This window comes from Polypterus senegalus, chromosome 8, assembly GCF_016835505.1.
Source record: "Polypterus senegalus isolate Bchr_013 chromosome 8, ASM1683550v1, whole genome shotgun sequence".
Lineage (NCBI taxonomy): Eukaryota > Metazoa > Chordata > Cladistia > Polypteriformes > Polypteridae > Polypterus > Polypterus senegalus.
Genome location: NC_053161.1, coordinates 118,306,406 through 118,332,319, shown reverse-complemented (window position 1 = coordinate 118,332,319; position 25,914 = coordinate 118,306,406). Strand labels below are relative to the sequence as shown.

The 25,914-nt window shown below is 38.6% G+C and overlaps 1 protein-coding gene across 1 annotated transcript in view; it reads left to right on the top strand.

The window, feature by feature from the left end:
• Positions 1-18,573, top strand: part of gnptab (N-acetylglucosamine-1-phosphate transferase subunits alpha and beta) — a 148,337-nt gene extending 129,764 nt beyond the window's left edge. Inside the window, exons 18-21 of the mRNA XM_039762176.1 lie at positions 7,081-7,179; positions 9,989-10,156; positions 10,301-10,391; positions 15,810-18,573. Of these exons, the coding sequence (XP_039618110.1) occupies positions 7,081-7,179; positions 9,989-10,156; positions 10,301-10,391; positions 15,810-15,881 (430 nt within the window). The 3' untranslated portion in view covers positions 15,882-18,573. The remainder of the gene's footprint in view (positions 1-7,080; positions 7,180-9,988; positions 10,157-10,300; positions 10,392-15,809) is intronic.
• Positions 18,574-25,914: the final 7,341 nt, after the last annotated feature.

Below are 25,914 nucleotides of genomic sequence, written 5' to 3'. Positions count from 1 at the left end.
TTTATGCTTCTATTAGTCACTTCGATCTCTTTGCCCCTTCCAGTGTGTGTAATTCTTCTCCAGGTCATTTTTTCCTCTGTATTGTTAGTTAGACATAAAAGACATCTACCATTCCTATGGCAATGATTAAAGTTGTGCGACTGTTAACTCCCACCATTTTGTATCAGGCCTATATTGATGATCTGATACTGTTTTCATTCTCTTATGTCTTTTTGTTTTAGAATCATTGTAATCATGTCTGTTTATTATGAGATGATAAATGTAAATCAGCTATACAGTCAATAACTTGTAAGTTTCCTAAAATCCATAAGCAAGTTTTAAGTCGGTAGTAAACGGACAATACTTTTTTAGATTATATTTAATCCTACAGTGTATCTATCATGCCTCTTGCACAGTGATTAAATAATATACTGCAGTTAAACTAAAAAATCCAAAACAGTCTAGTTATTTGTTAATTTACTGTTTTTTTGCCTTGCTTTCGGCATTTTATCATATTACTAGCAAAATACCCGCGCTTCGCAGCGAAAAAGTAGTGTGTTAAAGAAGTAATGAAAAAGAAAAGGAAACATTTTGAAAATAACGTAACATGATTGTCAATGTAATTGTTTTGTCACTGTTGTGAGTGATGAGTGCTGCTGTCATATATATATATATATATATATATATATATATATATATATATATATATATATATATATATATACTAGTAAATACCAGCTTCGCAGAGAAGTAGTGTGTTAAAGAAGCAATGAAAAGAAAAGGAAACATTTTGAAAATAACGTAACCTGATTGTCAATGTAATTGTTTTGTCACTGTTGTGAGTGATGAGTGTTGTTGTCATATATATATATATATATATATATATACATACATATCTATACATATACACATATATACATACATATATATCTACATATATACACACACATATATACACACATATACATACATACACACACATATATACACACAAATACATATATATATATATATATATACATACATACACACACACATATATAAACATATATATACATATACATACATATCTACATATATACACACACAGCTATTTCAGATCAGTGCAATACGCTGTTTGTTAAAACGGGTTGACTCCGCTTCTTACGTGCAATAACAAATCAAATCATTCAGTTGTCTTTGCTCATATGTCATTTTAGAGCTGGACGCCTGGCATCTTTTTTGGCCACAAGTTCGCTTCTGTTTGGTGTGAGGTTCTGTGTTGTGGAGATTCTCAGGATGGATTGCAGGTGCTCATCAGTGAGGCGACTCCTGTGTGCTGTTTTGTTAGTCTTTATCACTGAGAAGAGCTTCTCACACAGATATGTGCTACCAAACATGCACAAGGTTCGAGCCGCATGTAGACGGACTTTTTTTGTTCTTCAAAGTCACCAAAGCGCCGTGCAAACTCAGTGCGCAATAACTCTAGTAAGCAAGGCAGCTGAAGCGCTGCATTATGGGATCTGTAGTTTATTGTGTTACCAGCGCTTCATATACCCGGGCTTTAATAACAATAATACAGTATATAAAATGATCTCAAGGGCGGATATAATTACACGCCGGGCGGATGTGGCCCGCGCCCTTGAGTTTGACACATATGGACTAAATAGAACTTGAAAAGATATATTTTTTCAAATGTGATCGCAATTCAGATAGAGTTGACGCGCTACAGGCTGCATGCCTCAATGAGTCATCCTCCTCGCTCTTACTTTTTACCGTTCATCTAATGAATACACTGAGTATGGCTTTACCAAAACAATCATTGATGGCGAATAAAGTATCCATTATTCGAGTATGTAGAGCGGGATATATATATATACATATATATATACTCGCGTCGCATGAGCGGAGAAGTAGTGTGTTAAAAAGGTAGAAAAGAAAAGGGAACATTTTAAAAATAACGTAACATGACTGTCAATATACAGTATTTGTTTTGTGAGTGTTACTGAGTGTTGCTGTCATCAAGGATTTGATTATCATTATTTCTTTCAATCAGGTTCGTATTTGTAGGATGTGTTGTGTTCAAGTTACATTCCGTGTTTGTCAATCGTTGAAAAGATGACAGGTTTCATTCATCGATTCGTTTCTTACTGCATCAATAAACAGCTCTTCTTTATCTGAGACCTGACACACTGCATGCACGGGTTTTTTTTACACTGTCTTCCTTTAGCGGGACATTGACTTTTTCCACCGTGTGCTTTGTTTCCACAGTAGCTGCATTTATGAATATGCTTATCAGACGCTTCATATTTTTGCTGCCTTTTCAATTGTGTAATTCGGTTTTTGTTCAGCGCTTTTTGGAACTGTTGCTTTTTATCTGTGCACTGCGCCAGTTCACGTGAGCCACTGGTGTACTTGCATCGAAGGTTCCCAGCTGTGCTGGTGCCATCTCGTGCTATGTCCATAGCTTTATTTAATGTTACCTTAGTCCTGGTACTTAAAACTTTCTCTCGCAGTTTCGCTGAGTTTGTGTCAAACACCACCCTGACCATCTCATCTTCCTCTCCATAAGCACAGTCCTTCACCCGTGAATATTTACCCGTGGCAGTTTGCTATTGGATTGCCGCTGACGGACGGCCTTATATGGGCAGGCACTAAATTACAAACGCCAGCGCAGCCTGTCTATGAACTTAATTTAAAGTGTAGGTTTACATCGTGCTTTGTTTCAGTAGCAGAACTCATGAATATGGTTGTATATGTCACTCGCCGCTTCTTATTGTTTCGCTGCCTTCTCAATTATATAATGCATGTTTTCTTCAGCGCTTTTTGAGGTCTTCCTGGTTTTCTATGTACTGCATGATTACGGGGAGGCGTGATGATGTCACACGAAACTCCGCCCCACGGCGTTGAAGCTCATCTCCATTACAGTAAATGGAGAAAACTGCTTCCAGTTATGACCATTACGTAGAATTTCGATATAAAACCTGCCCAACTTTTGTAAGGAAGCTGTAAGGAATGAACCTGCCAAATTTCAGCCTTCCACCCACACGGGAAGTTGGAGAATTAGTGATGAGTCAGTGAGTGAATCAGTGAGTGAGTGAGTGAGGGCTTTGCCTTTTATTAGTATAGATATATATATACATATATATATACACACACATATAAACATATATATATAAACATATATTAAATATATATATATATATATATATATATATAGTATACATATACATATATACATATACATACACATACATACATACACATATATACACACAAATACATATACTGTGTATATATATATATATATATATAAATACACACATATATAAACATATATATACATATACATTCATATCTACATATATACATACACACACATATATATACTCTTTGGGGTGCGAGCAACTGTTGCTGGGGGTGCCAGAATCCATCAAGGAAGAAAAATGAAAAACATTATTTGTACAAAATCTTAATTTATTTATCAATTCCTAAATAATTAAATGGGCAGGCTATTTCGTATCAGTGCAATACTCTGCTTGTTAAAACGGATGACTACCGCTCTTACGTGCAAGTCTGCGTGGATATTATGAACTATCGTATCTGTTCAAGTTCTATTTAAATTTTAAATAGAAGGAATTTTTATTTAGTCGACAGAAATATCTTTGTTAGGAATGTAAGTTAAATGTACTGTAGGTATCATTGCATAAATTTTTCTTCACCATAGAAATGTATAGTAAATTCGCCTTAAATTTCAACCAAAGATATTTGTGTCGACTAAATAGAACTTGAAAAGATATATTTTTTCGAATGTGATCGCCCAATTTAGATCGAGTTGACGCGCACTACATCGAGCCCATGTGCTATTGTGCTTTCGCCTGCGTGCCTCAATAAGTCACCCTCCCCTCGCTCTTACTTTTTTACCGTTCATCTAATGATTACACTGAGTATGGCTTTACCAAAACAATCATTGATGGCGAGTAAAGTATCCATTATTCATAAAGCTTCAATTGGTGATCTGTCTTTCTGCGTTAACCGCATATTTTTTCATACGTCTCAAACCAAGGGGTTGCAAGTGTAAAATGAATCGGGAAGCACTGATAAATATGTAGATGTGTGTGTGTGTGTGTATGTATATATGTATATATATATATATATATATATGTATATGTGTGTGTGTGTATATATACTGCTCAAAAGAATTAAAGGAACACTTTTTAATCAGAGTATAGCATAAAGTCAATGAAACTTATGGGATATTAATCTGGTCAGTTAAGTAGCAGAGGGGGTTGTTAATCAATTTCAGCTGCTGTGGTGTTAATGAAATTAACAACAGATGCACTAGAGGGGCAACAATGAGATGACCCCCAAAACAGGAATGGTTTAACAGGTGGAGGCCACTAACATTTTTCCCTCCTCATCTTTTCTGACTGTTTCTTCACTAGTTTTGCATTTGGCTACAGTCAGTGTCACTACTGGTAGCATGAGGCATACCTGGACCCTACAGAGGTTGCACAGGTAGTCCAACTTCTCCAGGATGGCACATCAATACGTGTCATTGCCAGAAGGTTTGCTGTGTCTCCCTGCACAGTCTCAAGGGCATGGAGGAAATTCTAGGAGACAAGCAGTTACTCTAGGAGAGCTGGAGAGGACCATAGAAGGTCCAGTATCTGCTCCTTTGGGCAAGGAGGAACAGGATGAGCACTGCCAGAGCCCTACAAAATGACCTCCAGCAGGCCACTGGTGTGAATGTCTCTGACCAAACAACCAGAAAGACTTCATGAGGGTGACCCAAGGGCCCCATGTCCTCTAATGGGCCCTGAGCTCACTGCCCAGCAGCATGCAGCTCGATTGGCATTCGCCATAAAATACCAGAATTGGCAGATGAACCACTGGTGCCCTGTGCTTTTTACAGATGAGAGCAGGTTCACCCTGAGCACGTGACAGACGTGAAAGGGTCTGGAGAAGCCATGGAGAACATTATGCTGCCTGTAACATCATTCAGCATGAGCAGTTTGGTGGTGGGTTAATGATTGTCTGGGGAGGCATATCCTTGGAGGGTCACACAGACCGCTACAGGCTTGACAAAGGCACCTTGGCTGCCATTAGGTATCAGGATGAAATCCTTGGACCCATTGTCAGACCCTATGCTGATACAGTGCCTCCTGGTGCACGACAATTCCTGACCTCATGTGGTGAGAGTAAGCAGGCAGTTCCTGGAGGATGAAGGAATTGATACCATTGACTGGCCACTACACTTTCCTGACCTAAATCCAATAGAGCACCTCTGGGACATTATGTTTTGGTCCATCCAATGCCACCAGGTTGCACCTCAGACTGTCCAGGAACTCAGTGATGCCCTGGTCCAGATCTGGGAGGAGATCCCCCACAACACCATCTGTCATCTCATTAGAAGCATGCACCGATGTTGTCAGGCATGTATACAAGAACACAGGGGCCATACAAAGTGCTGCGTACAATTTTGAGTTGCTGCAATTAAATTTTGGCAAAATGGACTAGCCTGCCATGTAATTTTTTCACTCTGATTTTTGGGGCGTCTTTGAATTCAGGGCTCTGTAGATTGATCATTTTCATTTCCATCAAACGATGTGGCATCCTTTTGTTCCTAACACATTACCCAGTCTATATCAGTATAGATATCCAGGAGGATTTCTTTTTCCCATTGAGATCTGATGTGTTTTCAAAGTGTTCCTTTAATTTTTTGAGCAGTTTATATATATATATATATATATATATATATATATATATATATATATATATATATATATAGTTTTACTGTGAACTAATGCAAAGAGTACGCGACACGTGTTTTGCCCTAATTTTGGGGTCATCAGGCGTACACACTCAGTGCACCCCCTCACAGGAATCGAACCTCGGACGCCGGCGCTAGAGGCGAAGCCTCTTCCATTGTGCCACTGTGTGTGGTTTGTTTATTTGAGAGTATGTAGATCGGGATATATATATATATATATATATATATATATATATATATATATATATATATATATATATATATATATATATATATATCCAGCCGCAGCGAGAAGTAGTGTGTTAAAGAAGTTATGAAAAAGAAAAGGGAACATTTTAAAAATAACGTAACATGATTGTCAATATACAGTAATTGTTTTGTGAGTGTTATGAGTGTTGCTGTCATCAAGGATTTGATTATCATTATTTCTTTCAATCAGGTTCGTATTTGTAGGATGTGTTGTGTTCAAGTTACATTCCGTGTTTGTCAATCGTTGTAAAGATAACAGGTTCCATTCATCGATTGGTTTCTTACTGCATCAATAAACAGCTCGTCTTCCTCTTTATCTGAGACGTGACACACTGCATGCACGGGTTTTTTTTACACTGTCTTCTTTTAGCGGGACATTGACTTTTTCCACCGTGTGCTTTGTTTCCGCAGTAGCTGCACTTATGAATATGCTTGTATGTGTCACACGCTTCATATTTTTTTGCTGCCTTCTCAATTGTGTAATTCGATTTTTGTTCAGGACTCTTTGGAACTGTTGCTTTTTGTCTGTGTACTGCGTCAGTTCACGTGGAGCCGCTCGGTGTACATGCATTGAAGGTTCCCAGCTCTGCTTGTGCCATCTCGTGCGATGTCCATGGTTTTATTTAATGTTAGCTAAGACCCGGCACTTAGAAGTTTCTCTCGCAGTTTCGCTGTGTTTGTGCCAAACACCACCCTGACCATCGCATCTTCGTCTGCATAAGCACAGTCCTTCACCCGTGAATATTTATCTGCAGTGTTTCTATTGGTTTTCCGCTGACGGACGGCCTTATATGGGCAGGCACTAAATTACGTGGGAGGCGTAACTCCGCCTCCCACGCCATCGAGGCAGAAGTCTATTATAGTATATGGACGAAAAAATAGGTTCCAGTTATGACCATTACGCGTAGAATTTCAAAATGAAACCTGCCCAACTTTTGTAAGCAAGCTGTAAGGAATGAGTCTGCCAAATTTCAGTCTTCTACCTACACGAGAAGTTGGAGAATTAGTGATGAGTCAGTCAGTCAGTCAGTCAGTGAGGGCTTTGCCTTTTATTAGTATAGATTGTCATAATGAAAATATTTGTTTTGCTTTTTTTACAGATTTGAAATTATGGGTGAAGAAGAAATTGCATTTAAAATGATTCGAACCAATGTTTCCCATGTTGTGGGACAACTGGATGATATAAGGAAAAATCCAAGGTATTGGAAGAATTACATTTAAAAAGTGTTTTCACTTTCTTATGGAATTTAGAAACATTAGAATATTTTTCCTGACCTAACAAACTTTTAATAGCCTTCACAACAAAAAATACTGTGTCAATTTTTCTATAGTATTTTGCTTGTGCATTCTTTTCTTTAACAAAGGTTTCTGTGAGTGTCAATAACCATATGAATGAAATGGGCATGTTTTAGATAAATTCATTGGTTGACATTCCATGTGAATTTGTCACCTCTAGTGCATATTTGGGGACATTTTATGTTTTTATCCAAATCCTGTATTAGAGGTGGATACAAAATTCAGTATAGCAGAGGTTTCTAATTCTTGGTAGAGCAATAAACTGAATTTTTAAAATGTATTTTCACATTTGGTACTTGTATAATGAAATGTTCAGCTTTTTCTTTGATGATGCACTGGAGACATTGCTCCTTTTTGTGAATACGAAAATAACCTTTTGTTTCAGAAGAGCAGTGTGTTAACAAGTGACATCAAAAACATGGCTCTCTATCAACTAATAAAAACTGCTGCATCCACTTTTATACAGAACTCTTTGTTAATTCCGGTATTCACCAAGTGGTAGTCATTATTAAATGACAGGTACTTTGGCACGCTGAAAAGCGGGACGTTTATGGTGTTTTCACACCTACTTCATTTGGTGCGGTTTTATCAAACACTAATGGGATTCCCTCGAAAGTCAGTTTTATTTAGATTGAAGTGACCCTTACGAAAGGGAGGTCTCTGTGCGGTAACCAAGCAAACCCTGGAGTGATTTGCATGAGGTATGAACATGATTTAAAATGAGATTGATTTGACTACAACAAATACTGTGCATTATGGGTGAAATTGTGAGTACTGAACAGTGGTAGACAAAGTGACTGCTATTTGTTATTGGAGAATTTCATTCACAGCATAGTGAGTCAAGGGTTAACATAAAGGATTAAAAACAATCAGAAGGTAAAAAATATATATACACATAGGTACAAATGTGACACAATTCAAGTGAACAACTCGCACAATTACCAGTCAAGCAGAGCCAGGCTAACACCTGATATACTAAATGCCCCTTGTACATACATATAGGTGTGAGACCAATGATCAAATCCCCCTAAACTTATAGGTTGGGCTTTCTCGTAATGTAATTGCCTTTTGGGAGTGATGTGGATTTAGAAACATACTGACTTTGACATATGTAGCAAATGTTAAAAATTGCAAAATTAACATCATTAACAAATAGTTACAGGAGTTATGACAATAGACATGTCATTTGAGATGACCTAGGTTACGTTCATGTGATGACTACAGGAGAGTCAATGGGTAACATCATACAGTTAAATTAGCCTGATTCATTTACTGTCGTAAAACGGAAGTAAATCAGTTTATGCCTTTGACAGAGCTTGCCTTTTCTTACGCACTCTCCTATTCAAAACATGTCCTTTTCATAGCATGCATAGTAGCGCATGATTTTCAAATTGTCTCTTGGTTGTGTGATATTAGGTGCCCTGTGCATAGAGTTGTATTTTCTAAATATGCTAAATAATTATTGTAAATGCAGTGTTGTGCAAACACAACTGTTGTGGACTCTTCATGATATTTTTCCTTGGAAAAATGTTTCTGCCCAATGAAAGATGTACATGATACACACATGGACTGTTTATTGATTACAATATTGGTTATTGTATCCGGTTTATTTAAAAGTTTGCAGTGTTAAATACAACCAAACTAACTAGAGTCTGAAACAAAGTAACAAATGGATTTAGAGGGTGACAATAATTTTAGATTCTTGTTAATATTCAAAATTAATTTACTATATATAGAAATGTTTTTAAACTTTAAATGTTAAAAATAAAATGTAAAAACATGCTATTCAATATTTCAGATTTTCGACATGTTGTCTTTGCATGTCACTTCCAGGAAGAAATGAGGACAATTAGTGCTGAACCTTAGTAATGTTACTTAAATATGCAGAGCAACCGCACTGACAACTATAGAATTAAAATCAGTGGTTGTAAAGGGCCAATAATTAGACAGAATTCATGGATAGAAACTGTCAAATAAACCAGCTCATACTAATAAAATTCATTTGTATAGGTAACAGTGCAGCTCGAACTAAAATCAGGGAGCACAAAGAAATAACACATGTAAGGAATAATCTAATTTATATATACCGAAGAGCAAAGAAGATAAAGCTCAAGTAAACTGTTTGATAAATACTAATGGACTAATGATTACTTTGTTCTGGCTTTAGAAGTCCTTCTTATTCTTGTTTCCTGCTGTTCAATGAAAATTGGTAGACTGCTTCAGGCTGTTTTTTCTTTTCTTTTTTTTTAACCGAGTGTAATAAGACGCCAAAGTATATGATATAGCTCACTGTGTACATAAATAAAAAATGATTGCTTACTGTAAAATCATGGACTGAAATATTTTCTTTGTAATTAATGTAAATGTAACCTGAATTCATTTCCTTTTCTACTCCTGTTAGAGTGCATGTAAAAAATCAATTCAAATATCTTTTAACATTTTATCATTTAATGAAACATCACATATATGTTAATGAAATTTTAAACTGTCCCAGTGCAACTGTGATGTGGGATATGTATATGTGAGTAGGCCTCTTAATGGAATGACCTTCCCATCGAGGACTGGTTTCCTGCCCTGCTCATGATGTTACTGGGTAGCCTCAAGCTACCCTTGACACTGAATCAAATTTAGTGAGTTTAATTGACAAAGAACTCTCCTTTACAATACTCATTTATTTTAAAGCTTGATTTTTCTTTTTAAACTTTGTTTCAGGAAATTTGTTTGTTTAAATGACAACATTGACCATAGTCACAAGGATGCAGCTACTGTGAAAGCTGTATTGCGAGACTTCTATGAATCAATGTTTCCTATCCCTTCACAATTTGAACTGCCAAGAGAATATCGTAATCGCTTTCTTCATATGCAGGAGCTACAGGAATGGTAAAGTGTCTTTAGAATCTATTTTTGTAATCTGTATAAACTCTTAATTTTAAAGTATTGGTATTACGATGTTAAAAAAAGGAGTCTAGTTGTATTATGTTTTAATACTGTTGAAGCTTTACTCTGTTGTTGTTTTATATGCAGGAGAGCATACCGGGACAAGTTGAAATTCTGGACACACTGTGTTCTTGTCACTTTAGTTGCCTTCACTGTATTTTCATTTTTTGCAGAACAGGTAAGACACAAGATATTACTGAAATCAATTGCATTTGATAGCAGCTGGATTAAATGGATTAGATAGTGGATGAATACAAGATAACATACTGTTTATTACCATATACTGTATAAAGTTTTACCGCTACTAGCACTTTGGTGTGTTTAATTTCCCGCCTAGCTGCTAGAATTGGATATAGCTTTCTGGTACTATGTAATGGAGTATGTGGGATCAGTAGACACTAGAACAAGTAAAACTAAAACTTTCTTGAGAAGGATCACTCACTTAGAATATGTTATGTTACCTGTGCAGGAAATTCTTGAAAGTTCAAAGTTACTGTCAATTGCACCCTTGTAAGACATTCATATATATTTACGATCTGTGAAACACACTATTTAATTTATGGAATTCACTTACTTGCATCCTGTGAATAGTTGCATCACAGATGTAATCTCTCATCAAAACATCTCTTTTACTGCATGCAGACTTACAGACTTTAGTAAAATAAACCTGACCAAATTTAATGTATTGCTTAATTTCTTGATTGTTCATTCAGCATCTCAACAAAAACCTAACCTTTAATTGATAAAAAAATTGAAGGGAAAAAGAAATTGCAAACAAATGATTTGCTCAAATATATGTGTGCCATAATTATTGGCACCTCTTCATTTAATACTTTATGTAGCCCCCTTTGCCAAGATAATAGCTCTAAGTATTCTCCCATAATATTTAATGAGGCTGAAGAACAAATGGCAAAGTAGGAGAGGATTCAGGAATTAGTGAATCTTTTTTATTAAGATTTTGAGGTCCATGCTTGTGGACTGTCCTCTTCAGCTCAGCCCACAGGTTTTCAGTGAGATTAGGTCAGGAGTCTAGGATGGTCTTGTGAAAACCTTGACTTTGCAAGCACTTAACCATTTTTGTTTTGATGTGAACTTTCGATCATAGTCCATATCTTCTGATACTTGATGGAGTCCATGATATCAAGTATTCTACCAGGTTGTCCAGGGTCTTTGTCAAAAAAAAGCACCCCCACAGCATTATAGATCCTCTACCGTACTTCAGAGTGAGGTTGAGGTATTTTTCTTCATGCTATCATTTCCTGTAAACCAAACCCAACTTTGTTGCTCAAAAACACTCATTTTGTTGCATCTTGACTGTTGAACTTCGTCTCATTGGAAAAATTCCAGTAACTTTTGGCAAATTATAGGTCCTTGAGTTTGTTGTTTGATGACAACAGACACATTTTTCTGCAACACCCCGAACAGTTTGGGTTAATGTAGGTGACATAGTTTTGAAGTCTTTTTGACCCTAAGATCCAATTGACATCTGCAGTTGTCAAACTGTGGCCCTTAGAAATTCTTTGGACACTCAAATCATCCCTCAAATTTTGTGTGGAGTCAGAGACTGACACATCATCTTCCAGGCTGACTCTTAACATCTTTAGTTGCTTTAAACAAACTAATTATTGTCCTGGTAGAGCCATTTAAATCTGTTCTTGTAGCAGTTTCTTAATTGGTGCAGCTCAACAACCTTTTGTTGCACATCATTCCTGCGTTATCAAGTCTTTCCCATTTTGATGAAAGACTAAGGCAGTTTGACCTCTTTGTCAACTTATATTTATACCTCTGTAAAACGGGAAGTCTCATTGCTTTACTGTTCCTACTCACTTGGATGAACTTAGTTGTAAAATATGAATGTGAATCTGCTTCAGTTAGGTCTTACTCATCTGACTTTCTAGGAATGAAAATAATTCAGGTAAAAGTATACTTGAGAAAAATAATTGTTTTATGATGCAAATGCATTTATCTTTTTTGCATAGCCCATTTTGTTTTTACTTTCTAAAGGTGCCCTTATTAATACAGGGCACTAAACGTTTGAGAGATGTTGTGCGGTACCTGCTTTACCGGGTCATGTTTTAGGAAAAATCCCCTATTTACACTCTTTTGGAGCAACGTTTTTTCTTATTTAGCATGCATTCATGGATTCTAATCTGTAATTAAGCCTTGAAGTCATCAAATTAATTAAAGTTGGCTTCTGAGTAGGCCAAAATAAAACCGCATTGGTTCTGAAATACTGCCATCCAGCCAGCAAAAAGTTCCCCATCCAAGAGGACCGGTGCTTTTTTACCAGAAAGTTGTACTTTGAACTTTCAGTATTTAAGGGTTAGGAACTTAAGGACATTTAAAAGTGTGTGCATATTGGGTTCCATGAAATCTAACCATTGATTTAAAAACTGTTGAAAGATGTGTGGCTATATACAGTGTCAGCTCTGTCATTATTACACTGACAGTAAAAGCACTTTGTCATGGCTCATCACTGCAGAATGAAACATAAATCAGTCATTTTGAATTGATGACCAAATGAGAGTCTGTAGAATAGCGTCATTCAGCTTGGAAGAAGACATTTAAGGTTACCCCTTCAATGGGGAAAGACATGTCCACTGTTAGGATGTGTTGGGATGCGCAATTAGTGATTGTGGCAGACATTATTGTGCCTCATGTTCAGACATGTTAACATAGATATAGATCTGCAGATTATAAAATCTTTAAAAACCGTAGAAGCATTTAAGAAGAGTTTTGATTCGCATGGTGCTAATATCCTCCAGCACTAAAGTTTGAAAACACTACAGTCATTATAAAAAGTCAGCTGGAATGTTCTTCTCCATCCACCTTGCAGTCCAGATCGTGTTCCCTGACTTTTTCCTGCTTTGGACCCCTGAAAGATACCATTCATTAGAAAACTTTTGAGAGTGTTAACAAGGTTATTAAAGAAGTGAACCGGCTACAAGTGCAGGATTCATACAGGGACAAATCATGTTGAAAATGATGTAGATAGATGAGGCATGTAGCAAATGCATCTGGCTATCTGTTAGTGTGTTCAAACAATTCCTGTAATAAACAACTGTTAATAAAACAAATGTATAGCAAAAATGGTATGGGCAACTCTGTTCTACAGTATACAGTACACCCCCAAAATTCGTGGGGGTTACGTTCCTAGAGCACCCACGAATTGTGAAAAACCGTTATGTATGGATGTGGTTAAACAAATGCCTATTTTTATAGTTTAAACCCTAAATATGCCCCCAAAACACTTTAATTTAATTTCAACCTCAGCGCAATACATTACATAAAAAAAGAATGTAAAGGTAAACCCGTATACTGTTCAGTACTGTACTGCTCCGCAGTGCTAGAATGTAAAATACCGATGTTACCGCTATATGTACTGTAATTCATGTAAGCATGTTTTCATTGCCAGAAGCCTTAGAAGGTGCAGGGCGTTTCGATGGCATCTTGGGGCCTTAACCCTTAAATTGCCACATACTTCGGGGTTAATGCATCCCTGGACGCCAAATACTTTTTTGCTGCACTTTTTAAGTAAACGTCACAATTCACAAAGAAAAAGTGAAATTTTAATGGCACACATTTTTTTTCTTGCAAAGAGCGTCACAATTACTGCAACACTGATCATTTTACACACGCTAATGAACTGTAAAAACTATTTAAAAAAACTACTGGAACAATATGTACAAGGTGCAACTTACGCCATTGATGAAATTCAGTAAATCACTGAGCCAGCTGTGCTGAACTGGCTGCACGCAAATGCACAGAAGTAAACTCTGATGCTGACAGGCTAGTCTAGTGCAGCGGCTCAACCCCAGAGACAGTGAGGCTGCAGTGCTGCAGGGGCCGGCAGTGATCATGAGCAGGATGCTCAACGAAAGTACGGCATTGACTGATCGGCGTTCATCATATGTATGTTGCTGAATATACTTGGCTCCTACGTTCTGGCAAATGGCACTGGGAAACGACTATAGCCGGTTGTAGCAGTTTAAGGATTAAGAAGAACAAAACGGGAAACGCAAGAAAACTCAGCTGGAGATGCGTCACATGGCAGCAGTCAATCAGCAGCAAGGAGAAATGAATAACGCTGTAGCGGTCCAGTGCCGCTAAGATTCACCCCGTCAAGAAGACAGTGATTTATTTATTTTTATGGTGGAGATTCCAGGGACGCACCCAGCCTTGACCAGACCCACACGCACTCACAAACAGAGACAAAAACAAAGCAAACCGGTAATCAAACAGCAAATAAAGAATGTAATGAAAACAACAATAACACCCCTGTGCCCCTTACGGCGATTATACATTAAATACAACAAAGCACCAACAAAACACACCCAGTAAAGTCAATGAAAAACGGCAACAGATGAAATGTAATGAGGAAAAAAGATAGTCCAGAGATCCCCACGTTGAATGGGAATGTAAAGATGGAGCCCTACCGGTAGTTCCTGAAATGGTGAAGACGGGTGGACGGGTTCAGGAGTGCTCCTTTCTTTGCAGGATGCCAATGAATCCACTTACAATCCTCTTGTACACAGGCAGACAATCCAGACCCCAACCACGAAACGATCCAGGACAAAACGAATAAGTACAGGTAACCCAACAGAAGGCAGGCAGAGAGACAGGAACTTGGAAACACAAATTACTAACACTTTTTTTTTTTCGTTTGGTCACCGGCCCCCTTTTTAAAAGCTGCGTTGACATCCTTTGACCCCAACAGCCCAGCATCCTCAGGCAGAAGACCAATCAGAGCCACAGCAGGGACTGCTTGGAGCTGCAGTTTCAAATTCTAGTAGAGTACAACACTCTCGGATTAGCTAATTTCACCATCCCAAGCCACGTTTTCCTCAATGGTTGCTTCCTGTTCTCTCTACAGTGCAGTATTGTCACGAAAAAAGCCATTAAAAATTGTGGAGGATATTTGCGGTTTCCGCTAACAATTATTAGTTTCTAAGGAAAAATCCGTGAATGACTGCAGCCGTGAACCCTGAACCGCGTCTTTGCGGGGGTCTACTGTATAGTATGTTGACCATCATGCAGGTGTCTGCTATCTTAGCTATGGCAATTGAACATAAAATTATTGTCTAGTTATAATATCCTTTTGACATTTCAATATCTTGAAGGGAAAGCTAACTGTTGGTGTAACGTGCGAGAGCTGTTAACTTGTTTTCAGACTGGTGGCTAAAACAAATCATTTTTTAGTGCTATGCATTTGTTCTTTCTTTTTAATGACTGTCCTTGTTTTAATTTTGCCCACATCTACCTTAATCCTTGTAGCTTTTCCTGTAGGTTTATATTTTCTGTGCCTATAATGAAAGTAGTTTTCTGTTGTAGTTATGCAACCTGAATGTAAAATTAACTGTATATGGGAGTGTTAAATACAGCAGCTGCAAACTGTACTTAGTCCAGTGTAAATGTTTCACCATTACTTAGTGGATAATGTGTGAAAAATGACGTGGGCCTAAATTCATGTGGATCATCAAAAATGTTTTTTTTCCCCCAATTTTAAAGTTGTTTTCCTTATGAGCTTGAATTGTTTAACGTTACATAAACCTGATACCTCGGGAATTAATTAGCTTTTCTCTGTTTTTCTTTTTAGCTAATTATGTTAAAACGTCAGCTCTTTCCAAGGAGAAGAATCAAAAGGGATGTCAATCCAGAACGAGTGTAGATGGAGGTGGAACAATTTACTTTTTGTACATTTTGAGCCTGGCTTACCAAATAAGACAGTAAAACAAAAATACAAAGCTGACTGAAACAAGTGCCAAGTAATAAATCTCGAGAGACCTGTTGAGCACCAACTTGTGAAGGAAAACACAGGAGACAGAAGCTCTTTTGGGATCCCTGGACTGCCAGTGAATTGATGCGTCAGCCATTGAATCCTACAGCCAGTCTCCACAGTAGGGTGCAAGTCAGGGTGGTGCACTTCCAGGAGGGAGTAATATTGGACACTGGAGCTGGCAGAAATTTAGATGGTTGAAGTTCCATTTTTATATTTTTGGAACCAACTGAGCTCTTTAGTTTCTATGCTGAAATGGAGTTCTCGAGATGATAAATCAGTGCACTCGAACATGTTGTGTTCATTTAAAATGGACCGGCAGAGGTGGTTTACGATATAAAGTGCTGAACACCTATAGTAGTATAGCTAAAAATAAATAATGTGTTAGTGCACTCCATTCTTTATATTTTAGTACAAAAAAGCATTTAATTGTTGCTGCCTTTCCCTTTATTATTATTTTAAAGAAGTGCCTATTTTGTTGTTGATTTATTTAAAGAGCACTGGTATGTAATCCAGCTTCTCCTCCAACAAAAAAATATTTTATTATATTTTTCCAAAGTAAAGATTTATTGGGTAATGTTAAAACAATAATAAATCATTTTTTTAAAGAATATAATTACATTTTCCCCTACAAATGCATTGTGTTTGGAGAATTGACTATTCCAGACTGTGTTACTTATTGTATTGACGGCAAAGCCAGATATGTGAATTTCTCCTTTTGAATGTAAAATGAAGCAGTGCTGAGCTGCAGTATCTTATCAGTTGAACGCCAAGATGATATGAATGTCAAGTAGTACTTGCCTGAAACAAAGTTTTTGTGGTGTCATTTAAAATGCTAATGTGTTATTAGAAGCAGTTGTATTTTTTTTTGTCAGATGTGCAAAATGGTGGATAAAACTATCTTGAAAAGAGCAGCTCAGAATAGTCAATATTCATGCAAAAGTCATAAAACTTTTAGAATGAGTCAAGAGTTCTGATGATGACTACAGTTTTAAGTTAATTATTAATATTGACTTCTACAATAAGTGCATTGCCTGTTGTATTAATTTAGACATTTTGTCATTTTAATGTTAATAAGCGTATAGTTTTAGAAAAATATCCATAGTTTGGATACATTTATCTTAAACTGGGGGATACTTTTACATCAAATGGTAAACAAGCCTACAAAATCTCAAATTTCAAGAGTATAGTTTTAAGAACTGAAGTTTATTCATAGAAATGAGCATCTGATGGAATGTTTGTGGTCATTTTGTAACGCATCACTGAAAATTATGCTGACATTGTTTGCCTTATCATTCTTTCATTTTTAGTATGTGCTAATGGAGGATATGCCCTGTGTGTTTCTAGCTATTTCCTTATGCTTTGAGAGTTAAAGTAGTTTGTCTTTGATTAAGTGTATTCATGTTACTCTTACTACATTTTTTTATACCAGTCCACATACATGAAGAACATAGCGTTATTGTGTAAATTAGTCCTCAAAGGAAACTTACTTTAATGAATAAAGCAAATATGCTTGTAAGTATGGTAGTCAGAATAGTTTTCTTTTAATCCCAGTCGTGCAAAGAATCTTATTTTTAAAGTAAACAACAGCATAAAAACCATGCTTTATAATTTGGGGTAAATTGCCATTGCTAGTAAGTATCGTATTTTATGGTGACAGATATGGTGTAAAGCTGTAAATCCAAGAGGATCAGTGTTTGAACAGGGAGCTATACAGAAATATTCAAGGGGAGAACATTTTTTTTAAATGAAACGCTCATCTGTTTCTACAGATGCAGATTATCCGATTTATGATTGGTTTTTGTTCAGTAAGTTCCACTTTTGCAACGTTCAATGATGATAACGTTCCTCTGCCCATGCTGACTAAGTAAGGATAGATCTGCTTGAGGTGAAGAATCGCTAAAAATCAAACGCAGTTTAAGGTTCTGTGCAGAGGACAGGTGGGCACTTGGCACCATATATTCAAGATTTGTAGCAAATACACTTTTAGGCCAGTTTCGAAATACAGTATGTGGACACAAACAGGGTAAAAGTCTAATATACAAAACCTGTTACTAATTTCCTCATCCAGGAATTATCAAGTCAGATAAAGAATGCATGCATGTTATTGATTGGTGGCCGTACGTCTTTCAGTTGGAGAGTTGTGTTGCCTGCCAGTGATATTTGACTTTATTTTCCAGTTGCATTGTAATAATAATTTTTAAACAATTTTTCACAGCTCCTGCATTTTGAATTGTAAGAAGAGGTAATCCAAAACCGCCATGTTACTTCAAATGTCCATGCCATTTTTATTAAATTATCATAGAAACATTGTACTTGTATTCACTTCATATAATATTCATAGAAATGTGCAATTAGTTTTAGAAGAAAACAAAGTACAAATCATTGCTGTATTTTCCTGGTATTTATTTTTTACTTTGTAGAAATTGTAAAAAACATTCTAAATATCAGGTGCAGTAGCAGAGGTACGCAGTTTTCAGATGAGCGGAGTTGGAGGTAATCTTTTAATGGTGATTATTTTCTGTTTATTTTAGATAAAGTAACATTGAGGGCTAATCTTAATAAATTGTTTTTTATGCAACAATTTATGTGTAAGCAGATTTTATTTTGTTTCCTAGCTCTTGTTTTCAGTAGTCTTTTCAAATCATAGATTATATAAATAAACAACATAGACCAGTGATGGGGAAAATATACAGCATTTGTCCACGTTAAATATGAGAAATGTCTTCTTGCTGGCAGACGTGTGTAGAATGTGCTGGAGGCAGATAACTGCAGCACCATCAGCACACACACATCTTGTTCGGTGACTGAGAGGAGGCCATTCAGCCCACCAGGCTCATTTGTTTAGTGAATAGCTAAGCTCTCCAAATATCTCATCCAGTTTTTTCTTAAAGGTTTGTGAAGATGCAACTCCCTACAACACAATCTAGGGTGCTCATGATGGGGTGTGGGACAATTTCGGTGGTCGCTGGGTGGTGCGTCTTGGGGGGAATTTGAATGGTATTGGTGGGGTCTCTCCTTGACGAGCTCTCAGGCAGTTGAGTTGGCGGCCACTTGGCCATGTCTTCTGGAGGTGCTTGCTTGTAGCCGTGGGCTTCGAGGCAGCAAGATAGGGCACAGCAATGGGTCTTTGAAGGCTGGATTTGTTGTTGGTTGGTTTTTTTTGTTGCTTTTGTTGTTTGCTGAGGACCAGTGCGGGTGTTGGGAGGTGTGCTTGGGTGATCAGGTGAGCGTGCGGATAGCTCCCAGATTTAAAGGTGCACGAAACACGTGACAGGGATGGGTGTCCAGGTCCCTTGTCAGCTGATTGCTGGGGGAACTTATAAAAGCTTATCGGGGAAGTGGAAAGGGGGGATAAGCTGGGTGAGCAGGAGGACTTATGGTGTTGCTTGTTGACAGGAGTCGGTTAACAATACGAATCTATTTGAGAGAAGGACCCTGACGGAACAATTGGATGGGTGCAATTTTTACAGGATATTTTTCTTTTTCTTTGCCTTTTTGCAGTTCACTCAATCAACTTTTGTGACTTTTTTTTTTCAAATTACGTTTCTGTGTTGGCATCTCTTACAGTTCCACTGACCTCGGTCCCTCTATCAAAGACTTGCAGTCTGACAGTTTTATCTGTTAAGGACCCAAGTAAGGTTTCTTCTTAAACTGCATATCTCAGTAGTTTGTTCCAAAGTCCCACAACTCTTTACGTAGAGAAATGCTTCGTGACTTCAGTTTGAAATGCTCTTCCCCTTAATTTCCACTGATGTCCGCGATCTACTTTATCAGCATCTTTGAGGATTTTAAATACCTGGATAAGGTCCCCAATTAAGACTGTAGTTGCTCTCTTGTTAGCCTCAGTGAGGAGTTATCTTAGTTAGGTTGTCAGTTTTGGGCAAAACTTCTCCACTTCTTGAAGGTGGTCTTGACATATTTTCCATGGTAAGTATAATTTTACAATTGTTTTATAGGCCCCTCTGACCTGCCAGAGTATACCTTTTAGCAGTAAGAACCTGTAGGTTTCTTGTTTTGAGAGCTGTGATGATCAGACTGCTGTATTACGAAGATACCTTCAGTGAAATCTTACCAGAAACTCTGTGTCATTCATAAATATGCCATATAATTGAAAATAATATGATTTATTGTCCTACGGATCAAAAAAATCTGGTTTCTTGCACTGTTGAGGATTTTTTCTAGAAAGTAACAGTTGTCTGGATGTAGTGGTGTCATCAGTGAGCTCCAGCTGAAGCGTTCACTTTCCATATTATGTACAGTAGATACAGGAGGACCCTGTGGTTTATCTGCAGGTGTTTTTATACATTAGAACTGCACTAAAGTAACATTGTGAAGTAAGTCATGGTTAGCAGAGGCAAAAGAAATTTCACTGTGTGTTTGTATTCCAATAAGAATTCTTTCTGTATGCCTGGTTTACATTTCCTTATTTTTGTACTTTATTTTTGATGCATATACCATAAACCAATAAGAAGAAAAGCCATAACTAGCCTTTAAGTGCCCTGTTCTTGACATAGTTTTAACTCTTTCAGGGCTGATGTTGACTTTTGTCAAAATTCAGGTGAAGAGGACGGTAATCAGCTGTAAACTGCAACAAAACTCGCCGTTACATTTTACTTTGACTGTCTTTGCTAGAAGGAAAGTAGCAAAGAGCAAACAACCTTTAAAATGGCATCGACATCTGGGTAGAGACCAAAGCGAATGTGCAAAGCAAAATACTCCATGGACATTTTATGTAATTTTGTTGAACAGGACTCTGACTTGTCAGACTTCAAGTTTGATGCAAATGATCTGGAGATAGATATCGAAAACGAAAGTGAGGAACCAGCATTATCTGATTGGTTCCCAGCTGATCGTGACCATATTGCGTCAGACTGCGACCGCCACCACACTCCACTTGCTGTGCGAAGACAGCTAGGCAGCCAGCCCACTGTCCATTCCTGCTGATCACCTAGGTGCCTCCATGCAGCCACTGCCACCAGACAGGCCGAACATGCGCCATCAGCAGCCACAGCACATAGCAACAGATGTTTTATGTTGATTTTTTGTGTGAAACCAGCACATTTTTGTGTGCTTTTCAGAAAACTGAGTTTTTTGGAAAAAATATTTAGCCCTGAAAGAGTTAATGCTGGATGTTCTTATACAGTCCTTTCACACAGTCTTAACATGACAGGCCTATAGAAATACAAACAAGTGGCAAACAGGCTGTCCTCACTTCAAGCTAGGGATGCACCGATATAGGTATCGGCCTCGATACCACATTTTCTAAAGTACTTGTACTCGTTAAAAAGTCCCCTGATACCGGGGACCGATACCACGGTCTGAGAAATGTCTATGTTTGAGCGGCGTGTAAGGGGTTAATCACAGACGCCGAGTGCCCGCCCCCAGGCCCCGGCTGCAGCTCAGAGCGGGGAGAAGGCGAGGCGAGACATGTCAGCCGTGTGGAACTATTTCAAAGTGAATGAAGACGACAAAACAAAGGCGGACTGCAAATTGTGCTCAGCGAAATTGTCCAGAGGAGGCTCAAAAGGTAGCGCATTTAACACAAGTAATTTAATCAAGCACCTAAAATCCCAACACGACAACGAGTACAAAGAGTTTACCCACGCTTCTAAACCAACACAACCCACGCTGCAGCAAACTCTTGCAAGACGAGAGGAAATGTCCAGAGACAATCCACGTGCTGTGAAAATAACACAGGCAATTATCAAGTACATTGCATTGAGTGACCAGCCACTCTCGGAGGTAGAAAATGTGGGATTCCTGCGCCTCCTCCATGTTCTGGAGCCCAGATATGATGTCCCAAGCCGCCGCTACATGACTGACACGGAGCTGCCTAAACTACACGACTCCGTGAAAAAACATATCCAGCCTACTGCAAGCCTCCTGTGCGTTTAGTTTCACCACGGATATCTGGACAAGCAGCGTTAGCCCCGTGTCGCTAATTAGCCTAACCTCCCAGTGGATAGACGAGAGTTTCACGCCGCAACGAGCCATATTACAATTCCGCGGCTCGCACACCAGCCAGGCTATAGCGCATGTGTTTGAGGAAATGCTCCAGACATGGGGTATACCTAAAACATCAGTACATGTTGTGCTTCGTGACAATGCAAAAAACATGATTAAAGTCATGAATGACGCAGGGCTCCCAAGTCTGCCGTGTGTCGCGCACGCGCTCCAACTGGCTGTTCACGAGGGCTTATTAGCACAGAGGAGCATAGCTGATGCTATAGCAGTGGGGCGGAAAATAGTTGGGCATTTTAAACATTCCGCATTAGCCTACTCCCGCCTCGAGGACATTCAGGGGCAGTTCATCCGGCCAATAAAGAGACTGCAGCAGGACGTACAGACGCGCTGGAACAGCACATATTACATGCTCCAGTCTCTCATTGAGCAAAAGCGAGTGCTGGGGGTGTATGTGTCCGAGCATGAACTCCCTGACTATCTCACCGCTCACCAATGGGCTCTTATGGAGAAGACTGTTGCCATCCTCGCCCCCTTTGAAGGAACTAACTAAAAAAGTGAGCAGCTACGACGCACTAGCCTCTGATGTCATCCCAGCTGTGACTGTGCTAGTGAGACTTCTAAACAGAGAAACAGACGAGGACCACGGCGTCAAGACAATGAAAGCAACCAGACTGGCAGCTGTCAAGAAGCGCTTCAGTGACGTCAAGACCAACCCACTGTACTTCATCTCCACCATACATGACCCAAGGTAAAGTCTGTGTGCTATAGGTATTCAATGATAAACTACAGTACTAAATGGAAGATTAATTTCCATCTGAAATATTATATTTTTGTAACTAAAATACACAAATACAAATGTATGCAATATATATAATATGAAATATATTTCCCTTATTACTACCAGAAAGCCAAATGGCTGGCATTTGTGACAGTGGTTTAGGGGAAACTAAAATCAGTCCTATTTTTCCACATATTAATACATTCATGAATTTTGTTCAGGTATAAAGATCGCTTCTTCTCCAACAACACTGCTCCGGACGCCAAGCTGCAGATGATGTCCAGAGCTGAGGCAGAGGGGAGTCGGGCAGAAGCTGCAGAACCTCCTGCTAAACTGTTCCTCAAGGCCCAGGCCAGCACTAGCAGCAGTCTGGACACTGTATTTGAAGAAATCGCTAAGGGAGCAGCACAGCCGCTGGCAGGTGGTGCTGCCATTGAGCTCGACACCCACCTCTGAGAGGCCCCAAGCCCTCGTGAAGACAGTCCTCTGAAGTACTGGGGTGTCAACAAAATCAGGTTCCCCAGAAATACCTCTCAGCCCCATGTAGCAGTGTGGAAAGTGAAAGGCTTTTTAGCTCAGTGTCACACATTATAGATGAAAACAGAAACAGCCTGACTGCTGATAATGCAGAAAAGCTACTTTTCTTTAATAAAAAACCTGCCCCTCACTTTTTCTAAATAGGCTCCATTAAGTGAGTCGTCTTAGACTTGATGTTAATACCTACCTCAGTTGCACTGACTGCCACAGTTCTATGTTGGTGGATGTTGTTAGTTTATTCAAATATTGTGCACTAAATAGCAAAGATGTTTATTAACGCCCCTTGTGTTGTCCAACGCGGCAGAGTTTACAGCAAACTGAAAAAAAATACTTGAGTTGCAATGTCACTGTTTACATTTTTTTTTATAATTATTTATTCTGTAATATGTTGCATACAACATGCTTTTCATTTTAAATAAATGTTCTTAATTCCAAACTAGTCCCTTGTTTTTTTTGTTAAATTATATGACTAAAGCTGTTACCTGTTAATTTAAATCATGTTTTTATTAAGTGCTCGGTATCGGCGAGTACTGAAATGCAAGTCCTCGTACTCGTACTCGTTTTCCAAAAAAGTGGTATCGGTGCATCCCTACTTCAAGCAGCTACGTCCTCTGTGTTTGAGACCCGCTGAAAGAAACGCCGCAAACTCTGAACAGGCGCTTTACTGGGCAGAAGTTCAGAAGCTGCACTCCGTGGTGAATAAGCTGGTCCTTTATAGGTTTAGGGCTTTATCCATCCAGACATGGTCATGTGTGCTAGTTTAACAATCAGGACGTCATTTTAACTCCGCATTCAGTTCATGTGATTTGTATTTCCTCAGTTAATTTGTATTGAAAAAACTGCATTAGCATTCGGTTTACAGCACAGTTATAACAAATGCTTGTAATTTTTTGTGTGGAATTTACTCTCGTAAGTGTATTTGAATACTGCTTTTAGTGTTACTGACTTAGTAAATAATAGCATAAATAGCCAGAAAACGAAAACAAACAAAAAATGCTTAAAAAAAAAAATCTCCTGCCATTCCTGCTTTCTGGACGGATGCAGAGAATCACAAACTGGAAGTAGCAGCTTGCTTCATTAATGAATAATAAAGAAGAAGTTCAGTGGGATCAAAAACTGTAGCCACAGGGGTCCTGATCAAGACCTCACCAGGTCACAGACTTGAACTTCTACGTACTAATGTTCAAAGTACTCGCCCACAGCTTATTTTCACTTGAGCTTCTCTTTCTGCTAGGAATGTGGCAGGTCCGACCAAGGACATCCTTTGCCTAACTCTTCTTTTTATGTGTTTGGTGACAGGTGTGGTCTTCCTCATGAGGACACTTCTAACCCCGAGGGATGGAGGTTCATTTCTGAGGACTTGGCACAACACTCAGGAGTGATCTGTTCAGAGGTAACCACCGCTCTTAATTTCAGAACAAATCGTGACATCAAAGGGCAACAGGAAGGGCTTTCTGTCATCGCTGGCAGCAGCTGTCACCACTCTGTGCTTGGGTTACTCACAGCTGACCTGTCCCTTCCCTGATATTTGGATACAATGATGAAAAGTAAATTCAGATCTCGCTTTAGACATGCTTAGGAAAAAAAAAAAGGAAAAAATCCTCCAGACGTTTGCCCCACATAGCCCGGCTGTGTAGTCATGTGGCCTTTCAAGTGACACGAGGTGGGCTTACGCTATGGAAAGAGCTGCATTTGCCTTTTACAAGTGAACTTTTCTGGCAACACATAAAGTAGGATTCATTACACCACAAAAAGCTGCTGTGATGTATTTCACGTATGAGCAGATTAGCCGGCTTTCAAAATGGACTTTACACGGTACCATGTGCAGCAAGAAATGGATGATGGAAGTCATGTCCAAGGTACATTTGGTTGTATGCATCTCCATAAGCTCACTGATGACCGCACGGACCCTCCATCCACTTGTTGAGATCAGTCTTTCCATGATTAGATGATATTAGGTAGACTTTATTAATCGCATGAGGAAATTTAGATGTATACAGTGGTAGAAACATAAAAAAAACAAAAGATGTAGACCCATGGGACAGATAATACAATGAATCAATAAACAGAAAAATCAATAAGAAGTACATATTGTGCAGAATAGCAAACTGAATACAAGTGAAGTTTAAGGCTAACAGCATTTAGTTAGGGATGTCAGCATATAACTGATCGCAGTGGGCAGGAAAGACCCCCAGAGGTGCTTCTGGGGTGCACACCGTGGTGGAATGAGACCTCCTAGAGGGGATTTTTTTTTTTTATAATGGCATCCAATTTTGCCACCATCCTCTCTTCACTAACAGCTTGCTGAGTGTCCTCATTGTGGAGGTTTTTTTTTTTTGGAGATTGCAGGGACATCAAGATGATCCAGTCAATGAGGCAAACTGGTGTGACAGACACTGGAAAAATCAGAGAACATGAACCTGAATGTGATGCCAGCTTTGTGTGGATGGAAGTGGAGCATCGAGATAAGGGCATCCTGCTCGTGTGTCTGTGTGTGCCTGAGCCTGATAGGCAAACTACTGAGGATCCAGATGTTGTGAAGCCAGCCTCTCAAGGGTCTTCATCATATATGAAGTAAGGGCACACACACACACTAAGACCAGCGCATTGTAGCGCTGCCAGGCCACCCACAACACACGTCTT